Source organism: Balaenoptera physalus, assembly GCF_965194825.1.
Source record: "Balaenoptera physalus genome assembly, chromosome: 14".
NCBI classification, from domain to species: Eukaryota; Metazoa; Chordata; class Mammalia; order Artiodactyla; family Balaenopteridae; genus Balaenoptera; species Balaenoptera physalus.
Genome location: NC_138893.1, coordinates 87,919,374 through 87,943,338, shown reverse-complemented (window position 1 = coordinate 87,943,338; position 23,965 = coordinate 87,919,374). Strand labels below are relative to the sequence as shown.

Below are 23,965 nucleotides of genomic sequence, written 5' to 3'. Positions count from 1 at the left end.
GACACCAAAGTGCCCCGAATGACCTACAGAAACACAATCAGCCCACATAAGGCAAAGGGTGTTTGTCTGAAAAAGGCTGTTTGAAATCTGGAAAACTTCCAGTGGATGAAAGATGATATAGGTGAGGATGTGGGGGAAACAAGGGCCCATATATTGCCTACAGAAATGCAAAATTAATTCTGCAATATACACACATATTAAATCATTAAGTTGTATACCTTAAACTAATACAATGTTATATGTCAATGATATCTCAACAAAACTGGAAAACAATGAATGGAAGAAAGAAACAGGACAATGTCTACATAGAGGAATTTGACAATATATATCAAAACTTTAAATGTATCCAGACCGTATCCTGTCCTGGAGGGAAAGAAATGCTACAAAGAACATTACTGGACAAAACTGAAATGTGGACAGTAGATCAGACACAAGTATTATAACAATGTTAAATTTCCTGAAGTTGATAACTGTTCTGTGGTTACATAAGAGAAAATCCTTATTCTTAGGAAATACACATTTAAGTATTTAAAGGTCAAAAAAACACATATACAACTTAATCTCAAGCGGTTTAGAAAAACACACACACAACAGGTAAATCTGAGTAAAGACTGTATGGATGTTCTTTGTACTACTCTTGCAACTTTTCTCTAAATTTAAAATTATTTTCAAATAAAAAGATTTTTTAACAAAAAGATACACCCCTATGTTCACAGCAGCACTACTCACAATAGCCAAGACATGAAAACAACCTAAATGTCCATCGACAGATGAACGGATAAAGATGTGGTACATATATACAATGGAATACTACTCAGCCATAAAAAAGAATGAAATAATGCCATTTGCGGCAACATGGATGCAACTAGAGATCATCATACTAAGAGAGGTAAATCAGAAAGAGAAAGACAAATGCCATATGATATCGCTTATAAGTGGAATCTAAATTATGACATAAATGAACCTATCTACAAAACAGAAACAAACTCACAAACATAGAGAATAGACTTGTGGTTGCCAAGGGGAGCGGGCTGGGGGAAGGATGGAGTGGCAGGTTGACGTAAACTCTTATAAAATGGATAAACAACAAGGTCCAACTGTATAGCACTATGTTCGCTATCCTGTGATAAACCATAATGGAAAAGGATATAAAAAATATATATATATATGTATAACTGAGTCACTTTGCTGTACAGTAGAAAATAATACAACATTGTAAATCAACTATACTTCAATAAAAAAATTTTTTTAAAAGATTTTTAAAATGTTTAAATGTAAATATCCTCTGGTCCGACAATTCCACTTCTAAGTATTGAGCCCAGATATATGCCTGCACAGCCATTAAAATTAAAATGTACAAAGGTATTTAATATAGCGTTGCTAATAAAAGCAAAGACTGAAATGCCAGGGGCTCTTAAATAAATTATTGTACATCCATACAATGAAACATTTTGCCACTCTTAATTCAAAATGAGATAGCTCAATCAGTACTAATATGGAATAATCACCAAGTTTTTTTTTTTTTTGGCCACGTTGCCTGACTTGTAGAATCTTAGTTCCTTGACCAGGGACTGAACCCGGGTCCATGGCAGTGAAAGCACTGAATCCTAACCACTGGACCACCAGGGAACTCCCAAGATTTAATATTTATATACAATAATGTGTATGGTATGCTACCATTTATATAACAAATAATATATAAACATAAATAATCACACACACAATCACATGTAAATATTTGAAATCTCTGGGGAAGGACATACAAGAAACTGATAACAGAAGTTGCCTCTGGAGCTAGGTAGTGACTGACCAGGGATGCAGGGGTAGAAAGGACTTACCATCACTGTATACCCTCTTGTACTATTACAACAACACATGGTGTATGTGAATTTATAACCTATTTAGAAATAATAATTTACTATTAAAAAAAAAAAACCCTGCACAACTGGGTAATCTTTTTCCTAAATAACCTTCGCGAACCATCCTGGAACCATTCTTCATTGTCACCATCTCCTTAGGCAGATTCTTCCTAGTGTTTTACTTTTTACAGACCAGGACTCTTCTAAGTTTCCAAACCAGTCCACACTGGTTATTTAAAGTCTTCTGCATTTAAATTCTGCCTTTTTAATTTCGAGCCAAATCACAGCAAAATGACATGTAACCACCTGCTCTTTCCTGAGACTCCAGAGATACTTATTTGGCATCTTCAAGCCTAGACTTTTATAGATATAATGAGAGGACAGAGCATGAACAGGTAAAAATCTGTTCTAAGATCTGTAATAAAGTAGAAGGGCCTATGAGAGAGGGCAGGAAAGAACTTTGGATCTGTTATTTTTAGGCTCTGGGAATTTTAAAAGGATTCATGAGAGAATTAGTATTTTCATAACTGAAACGAAACACATATTTTCCCTTAATGACTTAGGATATCATGATAAAAAAAAAAATAATGCAGCAAAATGGATGGAGATTACCATACTAAGTGAAGTCAGAGAAAGACAACTATCATATGATATCACTTATATGTGGAATCTAAAATATGATAGAAATGAACTTATTTAGAAAACAGAGACTCACAAACATAGAAAACAAACTTATGATTACCAAAGGGGAAGCGGGGGCAGGGGGGAGGGGATAAATTAGAAGTTTGGATTTAGCAGATACAAACTACTATATATAAAATAGATAAACAAGGTCCTACTGTATAGCACAGGGAACTCTATTCACTATCCTGTAATAAACCATAATGGAAAAGAATATGAAAAAGAATATATAGGGACTTCCCTGGTGGCTCAGTGGTTAAGAATCCGCCTGCCAATGCAGGGGACACAGGTTCGAGCCCTGGTCTGGGAAGATCCCACATGCCACGGAGCAACTAAGCCCGTGTGCCACAACTACTGAGCCTGCACTCTAGAGCCCGTGAGCCACAACTACTGAGCCCACGTGCCACAACTACTGAAGCCTGCGTGCCTACAGCCCCCGCTCGCTGCAACTAGAGAAAGCCCACGCGCAGCAAGGAAGACCCAACGCAGCCAAAAATAAAAATTAATTAGTTAACTAATTAAAAAAAAAAGAATATATATGTATGTATATGTATAAATAACTGAATCACTTTGCTATACACCAGAAACTAACACAACATTGTAAATCAACTATATTTCAAAAAATATATATATATAATTCAGTGATACCCAAGGATCTGCTAAGAATACATTCCTGACACAACACTGTAAAGCAACTATACTCCAATAAAAATTAATTAAAGGGACTTCCCTGGTGGTCCAGTGGTTAAGACTCTGTGCTTCCACTACAGGGGGCATGGGTTCGATCCCTGGTCAGGGAACTAAGTTTCCTGAAGCCGCGCTGTGCGGCCAAAAAAAAAAAACAACAAAATAAAATTCTGACCTTCATAGTTCTTATATTTTTTAAAACTTTCTCCTTTCCTATACAGTAATGAAGCTATCAGCTCTCCTATTATATGACTATGAAGGTACCTTTCTCCCGCATCTTAGAAACCAGATAAGACTGTTAGATATTAATGAAAAATAACAGATGCTGAGGGCATAAGAGACATTCCATTACGTAACATGCACAAGGTTTAATAGAAGGACATGAATTCTGAGCAAGGCTGCTCAAAATCCTTGTTTTCTTTCATCCTTATATTCACGTTGGGTTCTGGACTGATCAGGTTACCTGATACCTGAATACCTGTGGTGGTTTAAAATATGTCCACAAATCCTTTGACACCCCCTTCAAAAGATGGTACCTAATTCTTCTACTGTTAAGGGAGACCTAGACTTAGTGATGAGTACTTAATGAATAAAAAAAGCAGAAGTGACATCGTAGCAATCAGAGACTAGGTTATAAAAGGCACTGTGGCTTCCTGCGCTCTTTCTTGGACCCTTCAATCTGAAGGAAGCAGATTGTGTCCCAGGACACACCAGCCAGCCCCCTAGAGAAACCCATGTGGCAAGGAACTGAGGCCTCCTGCCAACAGCCAGCTAGGAACTGAGTCCTCGCCACAACAGACATGTGAGCGAGTCATCACGGAAGCAGATGCTCCTGCCCGGGTCATGCCTTCAGATGCAGCCCACATGGGAGACCCTGAGCCAGAGCCACCCAGCTGAACTATTTCCAAATTCCTGACTGACAAAAACTATGAGATAACAGGTTAGATGTTTGTCATTTTAAGGCACTAAGTTTTGATGTGTTTTGTTTCAGGGCAATGATCCACACAATACACAACAGATCCTGGTTAGGGTGTGACAAAAAAAATTTTTTTAATTTGAAAACCAAAGTGGCAACTAAAGCAATAAGTAGAACTCTTAAGCAAAAACTTTGTTATATCTATTCATATTCTGAACGCCATGCTGTGTGGTTGTGACCAAGTGACAACTTCTCTGTGCTTCCATTTCTTCCTTTATAACAGGTTGCTGTCAGATTATATAAGATAGCTAAAAAGCACTTAACACAGTGCCTGACATAGGGCAGGGTTCTAAAATGTTTTTAAGACAATAGATTGTATGTCATTAGTAAATAAGTGTAGAATTATGGAACACATTTTCTCATTTAAACAGTGAAATGCAGAATTATATCTGGGAAAAGTAGGTTTGTATCAACTAGTCTGGAAAGCAAAATCACCACTAATAAAAAAATTTCTGTGAAAAAAAGATGGACTGCAGAAGGAGCCAAGAAAGAAATAGAGAGAGAATATGCCAATCCCTCTGCAGGTCGCCACTCATAAAACGCCAATGACTAGCCATTTGTGGGTTTACATACGTTATCTCCATTGTCACAAAACGTCTGCAAAATAGGTATTATCACCCTTTTCAGAATCTTTCAGTAACTAGTTCAATCATAAAATTGGCAAAGCTAGAATTTGAAAGGAGGTTCATCTGACTCCCAACCCCATACAATTTTCAGGATGTCACACTGTTTCTAGAAGTAAAACAAAAAGTTCACACTCCCTGAGCGCAGCTGTGGAGTCTATTACACGTATAGAGAATATTTAGATATTTTTAGCCAAAGAATTCCTGTTCTGCAATTTCAGAAGCTCTTCACAGAACTGCAGTGGGATACTACAACCCTGAAATCTGCATTCTAGTATTATACTGATCTATATTTAATAGTCTAATAGCCAAATACCTTATAGATGCTAGGAAAGAAGTTATATAGCAAAACTGTATCTATAGTTCCTCTCGTAACTACTTACATTTCCTTGAGATGCCTTATTTCTTGAACAGTTTGAAAAGCAAGTTCTTGTAGCTTTTCTGGGGCAAAACTATCACTTATTGCTTTTTGAAATACTTCATGGAGAACCGTACCAATCAGCATTTGGCGTGTGGCTGGATCAGAGCTCTACCAAAAAAAAACAAAAATCATACGAACATCTTATTTCACAGCGTATCAACAGATGTGATCGTACATTTATTACCTAACCTATTGAACCACCATAGCCAAAGTACACTGGTGAGACAAATGCCAAAATATGAAACAACTTTTTTTTCTGGCGAGTGAAATTATAGATGACTTTGACTCTCTTCAATTTAGAATTACCTGAATTATTTTACAAGTTATTTTTTTCAAATCAGTATATTTCCATTTTGAAAAAAATTAAAATAACTTATATGAAAAAGTTCAATGCAGTCTCAAATATTTAACATATTCATCTCTAATTTCACTTTATAATGAACCCACATAGAAAAGTCAATAAACACATAGATCATAAAGTCATGTGAGTAAAATACTCAAACATGAAACAAACTTACAGCAGAGTTTTTTTTTTTTTGGCTGCCCCACACACCTGTGGGATCTTAGTTCCCCAACCAGGGACTGAACCCAGGCCCCGGCAGTTAAAGCGCTGAGTCCTAACCACTGGACAGCCAGGGAATTCTCTACAGCAGAGATTTTTTTTTTTCAAATTTATTTATTTTAATTAATTAATTAATTTATTTATTTTTGGCTGTGTTGGGTCTTCATTGTTGCGCGTGGGCTTTCTCTAGTTGCTGCGAGCGGGGGCTATTATTCGTTGCAGTATGTGCGCTCCTCATTGTGGGGGCTTCTCTTGTTGCAGAGCACGGGCTCTAGGCGCACAGGCTTCAGTAGCTGTGGCTCGCGGGCTCTAGAGCGCAGGCTCAGTAGTTGTGACGCACGGGTTTAGTTGCTCCGCAAAATGTGGGATCCGCCCGGACCAGGGTTCGAACCCGTGTCCCTTGCATTGGCAGGTGGATTCTTAACCACTGTGCCACCGGGGAAGTCCCCAGCAGAGATTTTTGACAAACTCTCGCCACTCAAAAAGAAACAGTAGTTTTCAATTAACTCTTTTATTAGTCTGGACTGTCCCCCTGAAACTATCAAAAAACAAGAAAAAGTCCACCAAGACACCCATCAGGAATTTAAAAAATTAATTTACAGGGAACTCTCTGTACTTTTTTTATAAGTTCTATGTGAGTCTAAAATTATTTCAAATTAAGGTTTTTAAAATATTAATATTCAGGTCTGCTTTATAACATGTGGTTAAAAGAGAAGTTAATAGTATCCCCACAATTGAAGAAAAAAGCTGATTTTTAAAAAAAAACTATAAATAAGTGATAACTAAGACTATTAGAAAATCTACTTAGGTATTTTTCCTTCTTTTACTCTTCTTTCTTAGCTGCATTTTTTTTTTTTTTTTTTTTTTTTTGGCTGCATTGGGTCTTCATTGCTATGCACGGGATCCCTCTAGTTGCAGCGAGCGGGGGCTATGCTTCGTTGCGGTGCGCAGGCTTCTCATTGCGGTGGCTTCTCTTGTTGCGGAGCACAGGCTCTAGGCGCGCGGGCTTCAGTAGTCGTGGCATGCAGACTCAGTAGTTGTGGCTCAAGGGCTCTAGAGCGCAGGCTCAGTAGTTGTAGCGCACGGGCTCAGTTGCTCCGCGGCATGTGGGATCCTCCCGGCCCAGGGCCTGAACCCCTGTCCCCTGCATTGGCAGGCAGATTCCTAACCACTGCGCCACCAGGGAAGCCCTTAGCTGTACTTTTTGGTTTTCTACATACATAGATACTAATTGTATAATTAAAAGAATACCCTGGGAGGAAGAGGAAACAACGAATAAAACTCACGTTCTTCAAAAATAAATGGCATTGGGGGCTTCCCTGGTGGCGCAGTGGTTGAGAATCTGCCTGCCAATGCAGGGGACACGGGTTCGAGCCCTGGTCTGGGAAGATCCCACATGCCGCGGAGCAACTAGGCCCGTGAGCCACAACTACTGAGCCTGCGCGTCTGGAGCCTGTGTTCCGCAACAAGAGAGGCCGCGATAGTGAGAGGCCCGCGCACCGCAATGAAGAGTGGCTCCCGCTCGCCGCAACTAGAGAGAGCCCTCGCACAGAAACGAAGACCCAACACAGCCAAAAATAAATACATAAATAATTCTTTAAATAAATAAATAAATAAATGAATGAATGAATGAATGGCATTGGGAATTCCTTGGCGGTCCAGTGGTTAGGACTCCGTGCTCTCACTGCTGAGGGCCTGTGTTCAATCCCTGGTCAGAGAACTAAGATCCCACAAGCCGTGCAGTGCAACCAAAAGATAAAAGAAATGGCACTGAAACAAAGGGAGTGGGTGTAAGGCAGAATATAGATTAAAAGAAACTATGAGACATATCAACCAAACATAATATTGTTTGGATATTGATGCTAACAAACGAACTGAATAAAAAAAATATTTGATAAAAGACATTAGAGATAAAACTATTAGATTAATTTAAGGAATTACTGTTCATTTTATTGTGTATGATAAAGATACTGTGTTTATATATTTTTTTAAATCCTCAGCTTTCATTTAGTTGCAAAATAATACAATGTCTGGGAACAGCAAAATGGGTACATGGGAGTTTATTATAATCATCTCTTTGCGTATGTTTGAAACTTTCCATAATAATGTTTTTAAAAGAGACTCTCACATTTACTTTTAGTTCACTGGGAATCACATGAAGCCAAGTTTGGAAATGCCCATATATATTAAATTAAAATTTTTATCACTTAAATTAATTATATTATTATTAGAATTAATTATTTTACAAAATGTTGAATAAGATTCAAAGGATCTTAGGGCACCTGGCCTTGAATCCCAACACTGCCACTTACTAGCTACAGTAACTTTGGGGAAGTCACTTAACTTCCTGATTTTCCCCATCAGTAAAATGCAGCTGATTAATACCACCTACTTCACAGGATTGTTGGGAGGATTAAGTAAGAGTGTAAAAGTGCTCTGCAAACTCTTAAGACCCTGTGGAAACACTGGCTGTTAATACTGTTCACCTTAAATGTTTCACTCAGGACAGCTCTTCTCATGCATCGAATACTACTGGCTATGCTTGTGCCAGAAATCAGCATGTCTGGATACAGAATCAAATATCCAAAATCTTCATCTATTATCCAAGTATCGGATATGCAGTCTCCCTCCAAATGAATGATGTCCCCTGCCTCTACTGGTACAGAGCACCTAAAAATAAAGCAAAATTAAAGTATACATAGTTTAGATTCCTACATTTAAACATATTAAGGAGGCTTCAAAAATAACTGGAGGGACTTCCCTGGTGGACCAGTGGTTAAGACTCTGTGCTCCCAATGCAGGGGGCCCGGGTTCGATTCCTGGCCAGGGAACTAGATCCCGCATACCGCAACTAAGAGCCCGCACACGGCAACGAAGATCCCACGTGCCGCAACTAAGACCCGGCGCAGCCAAATAAATAAATAAATATTTTAAAAAAATAAACAAATAACTGGATATCTTATGTAAAGAAATAAGTATTTCTAAATTTCTGGGTCTTGCATCATCTACTGCAAAAGCTATCAAATTATTAACAGTGTATAGCTTTAATTATGGATGAGGTTGTTCTAATAATAATTCTCTCATTCTTAAGACTTATACCTACAGCTTCTATAAGCCTTGAGGCATGAAGCCAAACACAATGTACCAAGAACAAAATCTTATTTATCTAGTTCAAACCATCCAACTTGCAGCCTAGACAAAGTTAGACCTCCACCTTCTCTGCATCTCCCCTTCACCCCTCACATACCACACAATGCTTGAGAAGCAACAGCTAGAGTCTAAGGATGTTCTTATGCTGTGATTAGTTTTCCTCTTAGTGAGAACTAAATGAGTTTTAAGCTGCAGTCCCAGAAAGCACTGGGAAATAGGAAGTAGTGATTTAATAAGTCCCCTTGTACTTGATTTTCAAATGACAATAAAAATCAAGTTTTGGAATAAGGGACTTTAGATGCTGGTGTAATAGGTACAATCTTTATGCAGAATTAACTCAGGTTCATATCTACTCTCTTTATTAACAATTAAATTATTGCAACAGCCACACAAGCCCATGTGATAGTTTGTAAGACGGCACCCTTAAGACTCTGCCAGATCAACGCCCAAAGTCACACAAAAATTACCAGTCATTCCTAAGGATACACAGTTCTTTATAGTCTAGCGACTGCGAAGCAGTGATGATTAGGTGCTTTTCATGGTTTCCTTCATTCTGTACAATATTGACTGCTAATACCAGGTACCGGTTATCCAATCCTCGGCTCAGAACTGTTTTAGAAAAGGAAGCTTCCACCTTCTTCTTCTGAAATCTAAAGCATACACATACAAAACTACTGTAGCACAAGCATGAAATAAGAAGTCATCCAATCTCTTTTATCTACAAACCAACCTTCTAGTTTTCTAGGTTTGTTTCTTCCGGAAAGCTTATCACAAGACCATTGGCTAAAAGAGGTAAAGAGAGAGAGAGCAAGGGCATAGCAGAATTCCTATTATAAAAACTTCCCAGAAGCAATGCCATTTAAAACATGCTTATGATATGGATTTTTCCAAATATAAGCTCTATGAGGAGCTCTTTGGGACATCTATGATTATGAGGACAAATGGTAAATTGAAAAATATTAGACAACAAATTCCTACCACTGGTGCAAACCTTCCCAAAGTACAAGTGAAAGGAAATGTCTAGGACACTATCCTTTTGTAAATAAAAGATGTTTGTTATGGAAAAATATAGTGTGGGTGGTTTGCTGGAAGTCCTACTGTGAGCCTCATTATTATATTAATCTTTCAATTAGGAGAGTACTTAGAAATCACCTAGTCCAACCTACTACTTAATGCAGGAAATCATTCTATAAAACCTCATTGGGGATCAACTAGCCTATGCTTTGTAGAGAAAGCAAGATTAATACCTGTCACCTTAACCATTCCTTCATAGAGTAACTCAGAAATTTCTTATTTATAATGGGCAAGTCGATTTCACAATTCTTTTATCCACTGATCCTAGCCGCCTGAAAACTGCAAAATACTCTAATCTCTCCTCTAGAAAACATTAAGTCCCTCTTAAGTCTTTCCAGTTTGACTGCAGTCTTTATCAGTGACAGTCCAAAGTCATCATCTCTCCAGTTATTACCCTAAAACTTTACCCTAAAACTGTCTTTGTCACCTAACCTTTGTAACCCACCTAGGTTATATTCCTCATTCACCTACCCCACGTAGCCTCAGGCCATGAATTTCCCAAGGTCAGCTGGGACGCTTTAAGGGTCTCCCAAAAGGTACTGCTGATCAAAACTCAAAGCGCAAAGATCCGTCAACAATAATTAGCCTCAATATCATTACCACTGACAATTCTACGCTATGCTTGCGGGTCATTTTCCCAGACCATTTAAGTCGCTCTGAGGGTACAGATTTCTCCCTGGGATAACTTTCTCCAATTAAACATCAAGAAAAGCATCTAGCAGTTGCAATTTCCTTTTATGAAGATATTTAGGTGGCTAGGACTCCCCAAATTCAGGAAAGTGGTGATATCAAGGTTAAGAATGAACTGCTGGGTGAGGGAGAGTATTCAAGCTCTGGCCCGGGCTTGGCCCCAAAGAGAACCCTGGGAAACAGACCCCAGCTCCGGAGGCTCGTCGGGCGCCCCGGGACCTGAGCCCGGTCACTCTGCCCCAGCCCCGGTCCGCGGAGGCGCGGGTGCGGCCTCTCCCGCTCCCTTCTTTTCAAATCTCCCGCTTTGTTCCCAGACCCTTCCCCCGCTCCGCTCACAGCTCCGCCGGCGGCGCAGCCTTATCTCCGAAACTCTTCTCCATTAGCAGCTCCAGCTCCTCCACCTGCTCCATCCCGAGCACAGAGACCTCAAACTGCCGCCAGGTAAAATCAGGGGAACCTGGAGCCACACACCGCGGGAAAAGGAGCGCGAGGCCGCGTGGCGCCGCGCGCATGCGCCGACCAGCCGAGATCCCAAGTGACCTGCGCGGGCACTCCCTCCCGCGCCCTGCGCGTAAGGCGCTTTTGCTCCTTTGCCTTGGGGTTTGGAAAACAGGGAGTCTTCGTAATCTGGCCCAGACTAAATGCTCCCGCTCGTCTGTCTCTCCCCCTCCCCCTTCCCCTCCCTCCCTCTCTCTCGACACGCCGACCCATGTCCGACACAGCACTTAGTGTGAACAAAACTGCAGTTGCCCAAAGCAAGGGGTCCCTTGTTAGCTTCTGGAATTTTTCACTCTTTGGAAAACAACCCCTCCTTTTTTTCTGGCTCAACTGAGAAAATGGAAGCTGTCAGAAAAGAACTTCCTCATCATGCCACGACTAAAACTACAAAACCACTAATATCTCCTCCCCGTTTTATAACCTCTTCCCACTTTTTTCAGCAGTGGACAAAGCGTTCCTCCTATCAATGGTCAATCCCTCTACTTCTACTTGGGATCCCAAGGCCTCTTGCATTCTCAAGGGCATTGCTTCTTCTGTTATTCCCTCATTCTCTACTATCATCAATCTGGCCCTCATTATTGGATCGCTCCCTGGCTTGTAATGCGTCCCAGTATCTCTCATCTTGAAATGATGTTACCTTGATGGAACATTTTCTCTCTTGGCCACCCTCCTGAGGAAAACTTCTTTAAAGAATTTTTTTCAAGGCTATATCCAATTTCAACTCCTATTCACTTTCCTTTTGCTTTTAGTTTTTTGAATTAAAAATCAATTTTTTTACATACACAGAATATTAAAAACCACCTTTAAAAATAATATGCTACAGAATATTTAAAATATACAGAAATGTGGGACCTCCCTGGTGGTCAAGTGGGTAAGACTCCGAGCTCCCAATGCAGGGGGCCCAGGTTTGATCCCTGGTGAGGGAACTAGATCCCACCTGCAGGCCACAAATAAGAAGTCCTCATGCCGCAACTAATCGTGCCGCAACTAAACATGCAGCAACGAAGATCCCGCATGCAGCAACTAAGACCCGGAGCAGGCAAAATAAATGAATAAATAAATATTTTTTTAAATACAGAAATGTGTAAAAAATAATGATCACTTCCTAAGGGTTTGACCCAAATTAAAAATAATCGTTATCAAAAGTTATCTTTCACATTCATGTTTATTCATATAAAATTATGAAGAAGTTATGAGCAACTTCCTGGGAAAAAAAGAATGGAAAATCCTTGCCTGTAGTAGATACAGATTTTGTACCTGTGATGCCACAATCAACTGGTTTTCCTCCAACATCGCAGGCACTCCTCAATCTCCTTTACTGTCCCTTCATTTTTCTGCCCAATCTCTAAATGTTGAAAGTCCTCAGAATCTAGTTCTGAAAATTTTATTTGTCTACTAGCTCCCTAGGTTATTTCATACATTTTCATGGCTTTAAATACCATGTCTATCCTGCCAATTCTCAAATTCATTTTTACAGGCAAGGCTTTTCCTCCAAATTCAAGACTCCAACTGCCTGCTTGACATCTATACTTGGGGGGGGAGGGGGAAACTTCTTTAACATGGCCAAAATGGAAAAAAAATTTTTTTTTTTGGCCATGAGGATTGCGGGGATCTTAGTTCCCCAAACCCAGGCCGCCTGCAGTGGAAGCGCAGAGGCCTAACCACTGGACTGCCAGGGAATTCCCTGAAATAGAACTTTATATTTCCCCAAAAAACCTATTATTCTTCTCAGTAATAGCACTAACCACCCAGCAGATAAGGCCAGAAACCCAGAAATCATCCTTGATTCCTCTCTGTTACTACCCACATCCAATCCATAGGCAGACCCGTAGATTCTCCCTCTAAAACTATCTTAAATCTCTTCGTTCCTTTCCATCTCCACTGCCACTACCTAATCATTATCTCTCACATGTGCTTCCATTCTTGTCTCCCTGCAATTTATTCTTTTCCCTTTCCTAATATTTTATCATAAAAACTTTCAAATGTACAGAAAAGTTAAAAGAATTATATCATGACCACCATATACCTATCACCTAAATTTTACAATTAACATTTGCTATCTCTAGCAAATGTTATCATTCATTATCACAATGTATATCTATCTATCCATCCCTCTATCCATCCATGAATTCAAGTTTTCTTTTTAAATGCATTTCAAAATAGCAGACATCAGTGCATTTCACCCCTGAACACTTTAGCATGCACATCATTAGCTAGAGTTCAATATTTTGTCTGTGGTACTTTAAATGTTTTATGTAAATTTCATATGTGAATCGTAGAATTTACATAAAATGAAATGCACAAATCTTGTGTGTACCATTTGATGAATTTTGACAAACGTGTTTGACCCCAATCCTTATTAAGATACAGAATGTTATCATCACCCCCAGAAAGTTCTCTCATACCCCTTCCCAGGCAATTCCCACATCCATCCCTACTGGAAACCCAACCACTAACCTGATTTTTTTTCACCAGAGATCTGATTTGTCTATTCTACAACTTCATATAATGAAAATCACATGGTATGTACTATTTTGTATCTGGCTTCTTTCACTCAGTATAATGTTTTTGAGATTCATCCATTTTGTTACATAAACCAGTAGTTTGTTCCTTTTTATTGCTAAATAGTACTCTACTTGGTCAGTCTCCAGTTGACAAACACCTAGATTACTTACAGTATTTTGCTATCTTGAATAAAGTGGCTACAAATATTCTTGTATACATTTTTTCATGGATGTGTGCCTCTGTTTCTCTTGAGTAAATACCTTGGGGTGATATTTCTGGGCCATGGGTAGGTTTATATTTAGGTTTAACATAAGAAACTGCCAGACCTTTATGCAAGTGGTTGTAACATTTTACACTATCATCGACGATGTTTCAGAATTCCAGTTTCTGCATATACTTGACAATATTTGATGCTATCAGTCTTTTCAGTCTTAATTTGCACATTCCCATCACTAATGAAATTACTTTATCATGTGCTCAGTCATTTGCATATCCTCCTTTGTAAATGTCTGTTCAGATCCTTTGGCCAGGGACTTCCCTGGTGGTCCAGTGGTGAAGAATCTGCCTTGCAATGCAGGGGATGCGGCTTTGATTCCCGGTTAGGGAACTAAGATCCCACATGCCGCGGAGCAACTAAGCCCACGCGCTGCAACTACTGAGCTCGCGCACCTCAACTAGAGCCCACGTGCTGCGAACTACAGAGCCCACGCGCCCTAGAGCCCACGCCACAACTAGAGAGAGAAAACCCACACGCCACAACTAGAGAGAAGCCAGAGCACCACAACGAAGAGCCCGCGTGCCACAAGGAAAGATCCCGCGTGCCTCAACGAAGATCCTGCATGCCGCAACTAAGACCCGACGCAGCCAAAAATAAATAAGATAAATAATAAATAGGGCTTCCCTGGTGGCGCAGTGGTTGAGAATCCACCTGCCAATGCAGGGGACACGGATTCCAGCCCTGGTCCGGGAAGATCCCACATGCCGTGGAGCAACTAAGCCCGTGTGCCACAACTACTGAGCCTGCGCTCTAGAGCCCGTGAGCCACAACTGCTGAAGCCCACGCGCCTGGAGCCCGTGCTCCGCAACAGAAGCCACCAAAATGAGAAGCCCGTGCACCGCAATGAACAGTAGCCCCCGCTCGCGGCAACTAGAGAAGGCCCGAGCACAGCAACAATGACCTAATGCAGCCAAAAATAAATAAATAAAATAAAATTTAAAATAATAATAATAAATAAATCTTTTTAAAAAATCCTTTGCCCATTTTTTTCTTAACTGCATTGTCCTTTTATTATTTACAAAAAAATTTTTTTTCTTTTTCGGCTGTGCCAAACGGCGTGGGATCTTAAGTCCCCAACCAGGGATTGAACTCAGGACCTCGGCAGTGAGAGCTCGAAGTCTTAACCATTGGACCACAGGGAATTCCCCAGGAATTCTTTACATAATTCTTAATAAAAGACTTGTCAGATAGGTTTTGTGAGTATTTTCTCCCCATCTGTGGCTTGTCTATTCATCTTAACAAGATTGTAACCCAGCAGGACCCTATGGGGCCTTCCCCATATCCTCTGCTTTAGCTCCTCTCTGAAGTCCCTAGATAATAGTATCTGATACACATTTCCTGAGTAGTTCTATAGATGTGAAAACCCCCCACCAAATGGAAGATGTTTGTTTTGCTTTTTGGCCGCACCACGCAGCTTGTGGGATCTCAGTTCCCCGACCAGGGATTGAACCTGGGCCACAGTAGGGAAAGCCCGGCATCCTAACCACTAGACCACCAGGGAACTCCCTGGAAGGTGTTAACTACTTGATGATCACGAGCACATAGCCCCCAGGCCTGCTGAAGCCTGATTGATGATGTTAACCCCTGTGACACCACCCTGTTACCTCACAAGCTGATCACATACCCTGCGACCCCACTCCCTCACCAGGCCTTTAAAAATGCTTTGCTGAAACCCTTCGGGGAGTTTGGGGTTTTCAGAGCATGAGCCCTCCATCCTTCTTGTATTGGCGCCTTATAGTAAATGCTGCACTTTTCTTCATCACAACCCAGTGTCAGTAGCTTTACTGCAGTGGTGAGCAGACCCAAGTTTGGTTCGGTAACAAGATCTTTAGATATGTGTAAATTGTAATCCTTATGAAGTCTAATTTACCCATTTTTCTTCTATGCGTTTCACTTTCTGTGACCTGTGGAATCCTTGCCGACCCCTAGGAAGTAGAGATACTCTCCTTTGTTTTCTTCTTGAAGTTTACTGTTTTTTCATTTAGGCTTATGATCCACCTAAAATTAATTTTTGTGTGTGGTATGAGGTGGAGAATGAGTCGTGGTCCCCCCTCCCCGTCCCCCCAACCATGTGCATATCCAGTTTTTCCAGTAGCACCTGTAGAAAAGACTACCCTTCCCCCATGGGATTGCTTTGGCACCTTGTTAAAAAAAAATCAAATGACTATATAAGTATAGGTCCATTTCTGGCTCTCTATTCTGTTCTTTTGATGTTTGTCAATCCTTATGCCAGTATCACATTGTCATGATTACTACAGCTTTATAGTAAGTCATACAGACAGGTACTGTATGTCTTTGTTCTTTTTAAAGATTGCTTTGGGTATTCTAGGTCCTTCTCATTTCTATATAAATTTTAGAATCAGGTTGTGAATTTCTACAAAGATCCTGTTGAAATTATGATTGAGATTATATTAGACTTAAAAATCAATTTGAGAAGTATTGATTTCTTTAAAATATAGAGACTTCTAATGCATTAACCTGGTTTATCTCTCCATTTATATAGATTTTCTTTAATGTCTCTCAGCAACATTTTGTAATTGTCAGCGTAAAGCTCTTGCATAGATTTTGTTAAATTTAAGTATATATATTTTTTATAAGTTTTTTAAAAATTTATTTATTTTATTTACTTATTTTTTGGCTGCGTTGGGTCTTCGTTGCTGCGCGTGGGCTTTCTCTTGTTGTGGCGAGGGGGGCTACTCTTCGTTGCGGTGCGCGGGCTTCTCATTTTGGTGGCTTCTCTTGTTACGGAGCAAGGGCTTTAGGCGCACGGGCTTCAGTAGTCGTGGCTCACGGGCTCTAGAGCACAGGCTCAGTAGTTGTGGCACACGGGCTTAGTTGCTCCACGGCATGTGGGATCTTCCCGGACCAGGGCTCGAATCCGTGTCCCCTGCATTGGCAGGCGGATTCTTAACCACTGCAGCACCAGGGAAGCCCTAAGTATATTTTTTGATGCTATTTTAAATGAAATTGTTTTTCAATTGCTTCCTGCTAGTATATAAAAATACAATCTTTAAAGTTTACCTTAGGACTTTCCTGGTGGTCCAGTGGTTAAGATGCCACGCTTCCAATGCAGGGGGCACAGGTTTGATCCTTAGTCAGGGAACTAAGATCCCACATGGCACGTGGTACGGCCAAAAAGATAGGATAAATAAAATTTACCTTATATCCTGAGACTTTGCCAGTAGTTGTTTTGTAGATTCATTAAGACTTTCTATGTAAATAATCATGTCATCTACAAATAGAGGCAGTTTTACTTCTTCCTTTCTGATCTTTATGCTTTTTATTTCACTTTCTTTCTTAAGTTCACTGGTTAAATAGAAGTTCTGACACTGGGCATCCTTGCCTTCTACTGATCTTAGCGGGAAAGCATTCAATATTTCACTATTAAATATGATGCTAGCTGTAGGTTTTTCATGAATATTTGCTATGGTTATCTAATCTATGTAAAAAACAAAAACAAACCTCCAAAACTTAGTGTCTTTAAACAACAATCTTTTTTAAATTAATTAATTAATTTATTTTTGTGGCATGTGGGATCTTAGTTCCCGAACCAGTGATCAAACCTGCGCCCCCTGCAGTGGAAGCGAGGAGCCCTAACCACTGGACCTCCATGGAAGTCCCCAACGATCATTTTTTTTGGCTTATGAATTTTCATTTTGGGCAGGGCTCTGTGAGGAAAGCTTTTCTCTGTCCATGAAGCATCAGCTGGAAGCTGGAGGATCCACTTTGAAGATGGCTTACTCAAATGGCTGGCAAGTGGAGGCTGGCTGACAGTTTCTCTACAGGGGCTGCCTGGCTTCCTCACAGCATGTTGTGAGGATTACAAGAGCGAGCATTCCAAAAGACCAGATGGAAGCTGTTTCAGCTTTACGACGTAACTTCAGAAGTGACACAGCATCACTGCCACCGTAGACACAAGCCCACTCAACCAGATGTAAGGGGAGGGAATGGTCTCTACCTCTTGATGGGATGAGTGTCAATGACACGAGAAGAACACATGAGATGAGATGTACGGTTGGAAAATTAATCTGACAAAATGCTCTATCAGATTGAGGAATGTGATTAATGTGATTAATCACATTATCCCTGATGTGATTAATTTTTATAATGTATCAATTTTGAATTTTGCCAAGTGCTTTTTCTGCATCTATTGAAGAATCATGTGTTTTTCTCCTTTATTCTGTGAGTACAGGAAATTACACTATTGACTTAAGATTGTGAAAACAACTTGGCGTTCCTAGGATAAACCCAATTTCGTCATGATACAATAAACTTTTTATGTATTGCTGGATTTGATTTGCTAATATGCTGTTAAAGATTTTTCCATCTTTGTTCCTGAAGGACACTGGTTGGTAATTTTATTTTTCTGTAACAACTTGGTCAGGTTTGGGCATCAAGGTTATAGTGGCATCATAAAAGTGCTGTCTTCTGATTTCTGAAAGTCTGTATAAAATTCTTTCTTTCTTAGATGTCCAACAGAATTCACAATCTGAGCCTGGAGTTTTCTTTGTGGAAGGAGTTTTGATAAATTCAGTTTCTTTAATTGGTTATGCAGATTTTGTTTCACCTACATCAGTTTTGGTTGTGATTTTCAAAGCCTCTGTCCATTTCATCTAAGTCATCAAATTCCTTAGCAAAGAGTTATTTAGAAATCCCGTATTATCTTTTTAATATCCATAGGATCCATAGTAATGTCATCTTTTTCATTATTTTTTTTTTGGCCACACCGCATGGCTTGTGGGATCTTAGTTCCTCAACCAGGGATTGAACCCGGGCCTTCGGCAGTGAAAGCGTGGAGTCCTAACCACTGGACCACCAGGGAATTCCCCATTCTTGATATTGGTAATTTATGTTCCTTTTTAGTTATCAGTCTAGCTAAGGGGCTTACCAATTTTGTTGATCTCTTCAAAAAACGAATTTTGGGGTTTGTTATTTTCTCTATTGTCTGTTTTTAATTTTGTTGATTTCTGTTGTTTTTTTGTTGTTGTTTTGTTTGTTTGTTTGTTTTTGCTGCACCAGCATGTGGAATCTTAGTTCCCCAACCGGGGATCGAACCCACGCCCCCTGCATTGGAAGCACAGAGTCAACCACTGGACCACCAGGGAATTCCCTGATTTCTGTTTTAAGTGCATATAATTGTTGATAAAGCAGAGTGATCTTTGTAAAAATATAATCAGGCAATTTTACTCCCCTACTGAAAACCTTCAAGGCTTCCCATTGCATTTAGAATAAAAGACAAAATCATTACTATATCCTATAGAGCCCTAAATACATTGATCTGCCCTTTGTCTACTTCTCCAACCTATTTATTGCTACTCCCTCACTCAGGGAGCTTCATTCACACTGGGCTTAGATCCACCACTTATTGTGTGAACCTGGGCAAGTTACTTGATATCCCTGGGTCTCAATTATCCCAACTGTAAAAAAGCAATATTTAACAGTGCCTATCTTATAGTACTGTTATAGAGTTAAGACATCAAATAACGATATCTGACATACTTGTATAGCAACTGTATACTTAAACACTTACATCAATTCTTTGAATGACATTGTTACAAACTAGAAATCAATGACAAATAATAAGTCATGTATATTTCCTGAGGATTTACTATGTTCCATTCCTTATTTTAAGCACTTTTGATGCCTTTGTCTATTTCTCCAACCTATTTATTGCTACTCCCTCACTCAGGGAGCTTCACTGACACTGGGCTTCTGACAATTCCTGTGTCAAACTAAACTTTTTCCTGTTTCAGAGTTTTTGTACTGTGCTGTTCCCTTCACCTGGGCCATTCTTCCTCCACAGCTCTTTGCACGACTACTTCCTTTTCATGTGTAGGCTTAAAGTTTAGCACATCAAAGAAACTTTTCCCTGACCATTCTAAAGTAGCACTCTGATCCTTACACACAACAATTATTCTCTATCATGTAATCTATTTACTTCCTTAATAAGCACTTTCCAGGAATTCCCTGGTAGTCTCATGGTTAGGACTCTGTGCTTTCACTGTCAAGGGCTCTGCATTCAATCCCTATTCAGGGAACTAAGATCCCGCAAGCCTCTTGCTGGGGGGGAGGGGGGCCGGGGGGGGAGCAAAAAACAATTTCTAAAGCACTTTCCAAAAACTGTAATCATTCTATTAATTGGTTTGTATTTATTACATATTAGAGCTTTATGTGAATAGGAAGGATGCTACTGTGTTGAAGTATAGCATCATGGCTAGTAGACTAGGCTGTAGGCTGAATCTTAGATCCACCACTTATTGTGTGAACCTGGGCAAGTTACTTGATATCCCTGGGTCTCAGTTATCCCAACCGTAAAAAAGCAACATTTAATAGTGCCTATCCTATAGTACTGTTATAGAGTTAAGGCATCAAAAGTGCTTAAAATAAGGAATGGAACATAGTAAATCCTCAGGAAATATACATGACTTATTATTTGTCATTGATTTCTAGTTTGTAACAATGTCATATTCAGAGAATTGATGTAAGTGTTTAAGTATACAGTTGCTATACAAGTATGTCAGATATCATTGGCCCACTCTGCAAGGCAACGCATACTGATATAATATAGGTATTATTATTTGCCATTCATCCTGGCTCAAATTATCAACAAGACATTTCTGTCAAGAAAAAACAAATAACTTTCTTTCTAAATTGTTCTTTCCCTGAACTATTTGTGCCTCGTTTCTCTCTACTAGAACATTTTCTCCAAAAACAGGGACCAAACCTTCCTTCTGCCCATCAGTAAACATCACTGAGCAACTATTATGATGCCATACCCTGTTCTCCTTAAAGAGGATGAAGGTATGACTCTGCCCATGAAAGAACCAATTGGGAGGACAAGTAAACATGCAGTAACTAAAAAGTATGGTACATACCCTGTTAGAGAAATACCCAGTGATAGATGCTATTGGGAATCCAAATCAGACTGCAAGTACAGTTTACAGACCTCTCAAGGTATGCCCCTATAATGCTGATATAATCCGTGGCACACAATGGGTGCTGCATAAATGGATGTTGAGTAATCTGGGGGAAAATGTTGTAAGATATTATTATATATACCCACTAACCTTTCCATCTCCATACAGGCCACCATTAACAGCTAGGAATGGTACCTCACTCATCAATCCCTAAACAAAATCACTGCCCCATTCTATAGATCAGAGGGCTGTACCCAATAAAAGGCAAGGAAAGTATTACAATGGAGATCAAAACATAAACAGTCAATATTCAAATGGAAGATAATCTGTCAAGATTCACTTTGCGTTATCAATCTGAAATAAATCAGATAAAAATACTGTCATTATTTTAAGTATTCTTCCATTATGTTTAATATTTGTGCTTCAATAATGTAAATAGTTAAAAGAGAGGAATAATTGTTGAAATATGAATAAAATTTATTTTTAATAACCTATGTATTCTGTAACATAGAATGCAAATTTTTATTTAAAAAAATATTTGCAGTCCTCTTTTATTGATAACATAACTGAGATACTTATTTTATACATTTAAATTATCTTGAGATTTGATAGCAGTATTTAGCTACAGTGTAGCCGAGAAATGAAAATATACAAAATAGTTTTAGGAACACATGTATTTTTACCTGTGGGTACACTTATAAATCATACAAAGATACACATTTATTTTAAAATAAAGACTTTGAAAATGAAACCAGTTCATATAATTTTTACCAAGTTATGACAAGAAATCTTTTATGCAAAAAAATAAAAATTGAAGCAGAAATAACACTTTCAATTTAGTTTTCTAATGTCTTAAAAATCACATCAATTCTACAAATTGCTATTTCTGAGGACAGAACTATTAACTGTTCCCCTCCCATTTTTGTCATGCTTATAATAAAACATAAAAACTACTCTAAACATAATAACTGGAATTCTTACATTTTAAACCATTTTAATATAAATGATAGCAATTCAGATCATGTTTTACATCTCTACTTAAGTTTATATTGCACTAAAATTATTTTACGTGGAAGAACTAGTTGCTGTGTCATAACATAATATCTTGGAAACATTCTTTGACATTCACATCTATATTAATGGATATTTCACAGTCCACTTAAATAAATTTTCTAGTATACATCAAATCATCTAACAAAAACAAATCTATAATGCTAACTTGTTTTGAGAGCAAAGATATTCAGTATTTACTATTACTGCCTTTGGGAAATACATTGACTTTTAAAAACACATTTAAATCACTCAGAAACTGGTAATAACATTTGAGCAATACCTGAAAATTCTTGACTTACTGATGAGTCTCTACATGGTTACTTTTTGAATACAATATTTATCAAAAAATGAAGAGAAAAAGTGTTTGTCCTTTTATCCAGTGGAGCAGAATTATGAGAAGGGAAATATTAAGAATAATACTTCAATGCTGGCTTCTAACCTATGTTTTATATAACTTAAAATTTCAGCTCTCATCATTCTGCTGCAATATAACCAAGACTGTTAATAATAATAATAACAATAACAGCAACCAACATTAGAGTCTTTGAAAATCATGATTACAATTAAAAGCTTGGAATAGCATGATAAAACTAATGGCAACCTTTTGAATCCCATTTTAAGTTAGTTCTATCCAAATAACACTTTAAAATGGTTTCAAATAACCTTACTGATTAGCCAGCATCAGCTTAGGATTTTTTTGCAATGTTCTAAGATATAACTTTTGGCGTAAAAAGTATAGTAAGCACTTTTGATTTGTGATGAATAGAAAAATCAAGTACTAAAATACCAGTGGTTCCTGTGACAGGGTAAATATCCCCCTTCAAGTAATGTTCTCCCCAAATTAAATTAACATTTTATTTTTCCCTCTGAGAGTTTAAGGAAAAGAAATAACGATATTTTTTAATTGAGGTGAAAAAACTGCTTCATAAGTTCATATGTTGTAAAAGCCACTGCCTGAGAAGGAACGCAGCGAATGTAATTAAGAGATAAACCACGATATAATCCTTTTCGAATTCCATGGTGTCCATAGACATACTTCATAGTCTCCCGCATGGTACTGAAAGAGAATGGTTAAATGATGACACCTTTATGCCCAGTCACGAAGAGACAATTTCAGGATCCATAATAGCATTTTTACAAGAAGCTAAAAATGCCATCTGAGTAGCTTTTGGAAGGCAAGTGTTAAAACAAGCTAAAGGACTTCCCTGGTGGCACAGTGGTTAAGAATCCGCCTGCCAACGCAGGGGACATGGGTTCAATCCCTGGTCTGGAAGATACCACATGCCGCGGAACAACTAAGCCCGTGCACCACAACTACTGAGCCTGCGCTCTAGAGCCCGAGAGCCACAACTACTGAAGCCCACGCACCTAGAGCCCATGCTCCGCAACAAGAGAAGCCACCACAATGAGAAGCCCACGCACTGCAACGAAGAGTAGCCCCTGCTCGCCACAACTAGAGAAAGCCCGTGTACAGTAACAAAGAGCCAACGCAGCCAAAAATAAATAAATTAATTAATTAATTAAAAAAAAAAAACCAAGCTAAAAATTCATAATAAAAGAGCAATTCATTCCAAACAAGTACAAGCATTATGCATAGTATTCCGGGGCTCATTAATACCATATATTTTGTTTGCATTATGTCTGTGACATTTACTAGCAACACTATTTCATAATAATATTTGAAATATTGATGTAGTCTTTTTAAAGGATATATGAGCAGTTGCCCTTTAAACTCTCAAGTTTCTGCTCACGTTCTATGCTACAATGAGCAGATGGTTATAGAACTAAAGCTTGAAGGACTATCTTTCAGATTTCATCAATAAAGACTTTCTTGTTTCAGTGTTCTTTCCTTTCAAACCAACATTTTGGGCTTTGTCTTTCTCTTTCAATATGCAATGTAGACTGAAATATTCAAAAAATCTTTTGGGTGAATGAAGGCAATTCATGGTCCTGAATAAACATTCTGCTCTTCCCCTGAGGAACAACACATCA

At 38.9% G+C, this 23,965-nt stretch overlaps 2 protein-coding genes across 14 annotated transcripts in view; both read right to left on the bottom strand.

Annotated features, from left to right (window-relative positions):
* The window catches only part of DNA2 (DNA replication helicase/nuclease 2), a 45,141-nt gene extending 33,854 nt beyond the window's left edge, over positions 1-11,287 (bottom strand). For 2 of the 8 annotated variants that reach the window (XR_014253302.1, XM_082424427.1), the window contains exons 1-4: positions 11,060-11,286; positions 9,427-9,609; positions 8,296-8,479; positions 5,210-5,355 (exon numbers count right to left, since the gene is read on the bottom strand). Coding sequence is in view for 6 of the 8 variants with exons in the window: in XM_082424427.1 (XP_082280553.1) it covers positions 5,210-5,355; positions 8,296-8,479; positions 9,427-9,609; positions 11,060-11,235 (689 nt within the window). In the remaining 2 variants the exon portion in view is untranslated. Of the gene's footprint in view, positions 1-5,209; positions 5,356-8,295; positions 8,480-9,426; positions 9,610-10,504; positions 10,633-11,059 lie in introns of those variants that run through there. The other 6 variants (XR_014253303.1, XM_082424428.1, XM_082424426.1 and 3 more) reach the window with 6 other exon arrangements.
* SLC25A16 (solute carrier family 25 member 16) overlaps positions 8,322-23,965 on the bottom strand; it is a 47,268-nt gene continuing 31,624 nt past the window's right edge. For 3 of the 6 annotated variants that reach the window (XM_082424581.1, XM_082424579.1, XM_082424580.1), the window contains one exon: positions 21,374-23,030. In XM_082424581.1, the coding sequence (XP_082280707.1) occupies positions 22,874-23,030 (157 nt within the window). In that variant the 3' untranslated portion in view covers positions 21,374-22,873. Of the gene's footprint in view, positions 8,480-20,878; positions 21,027-21,373; positions 23,948-23,965 lie in introns of those variants that run through there. The other 3 variants (XR_014253321.1, XM_082424583.1, XM_082424582.1) reach the window with 3 other exon arrangements.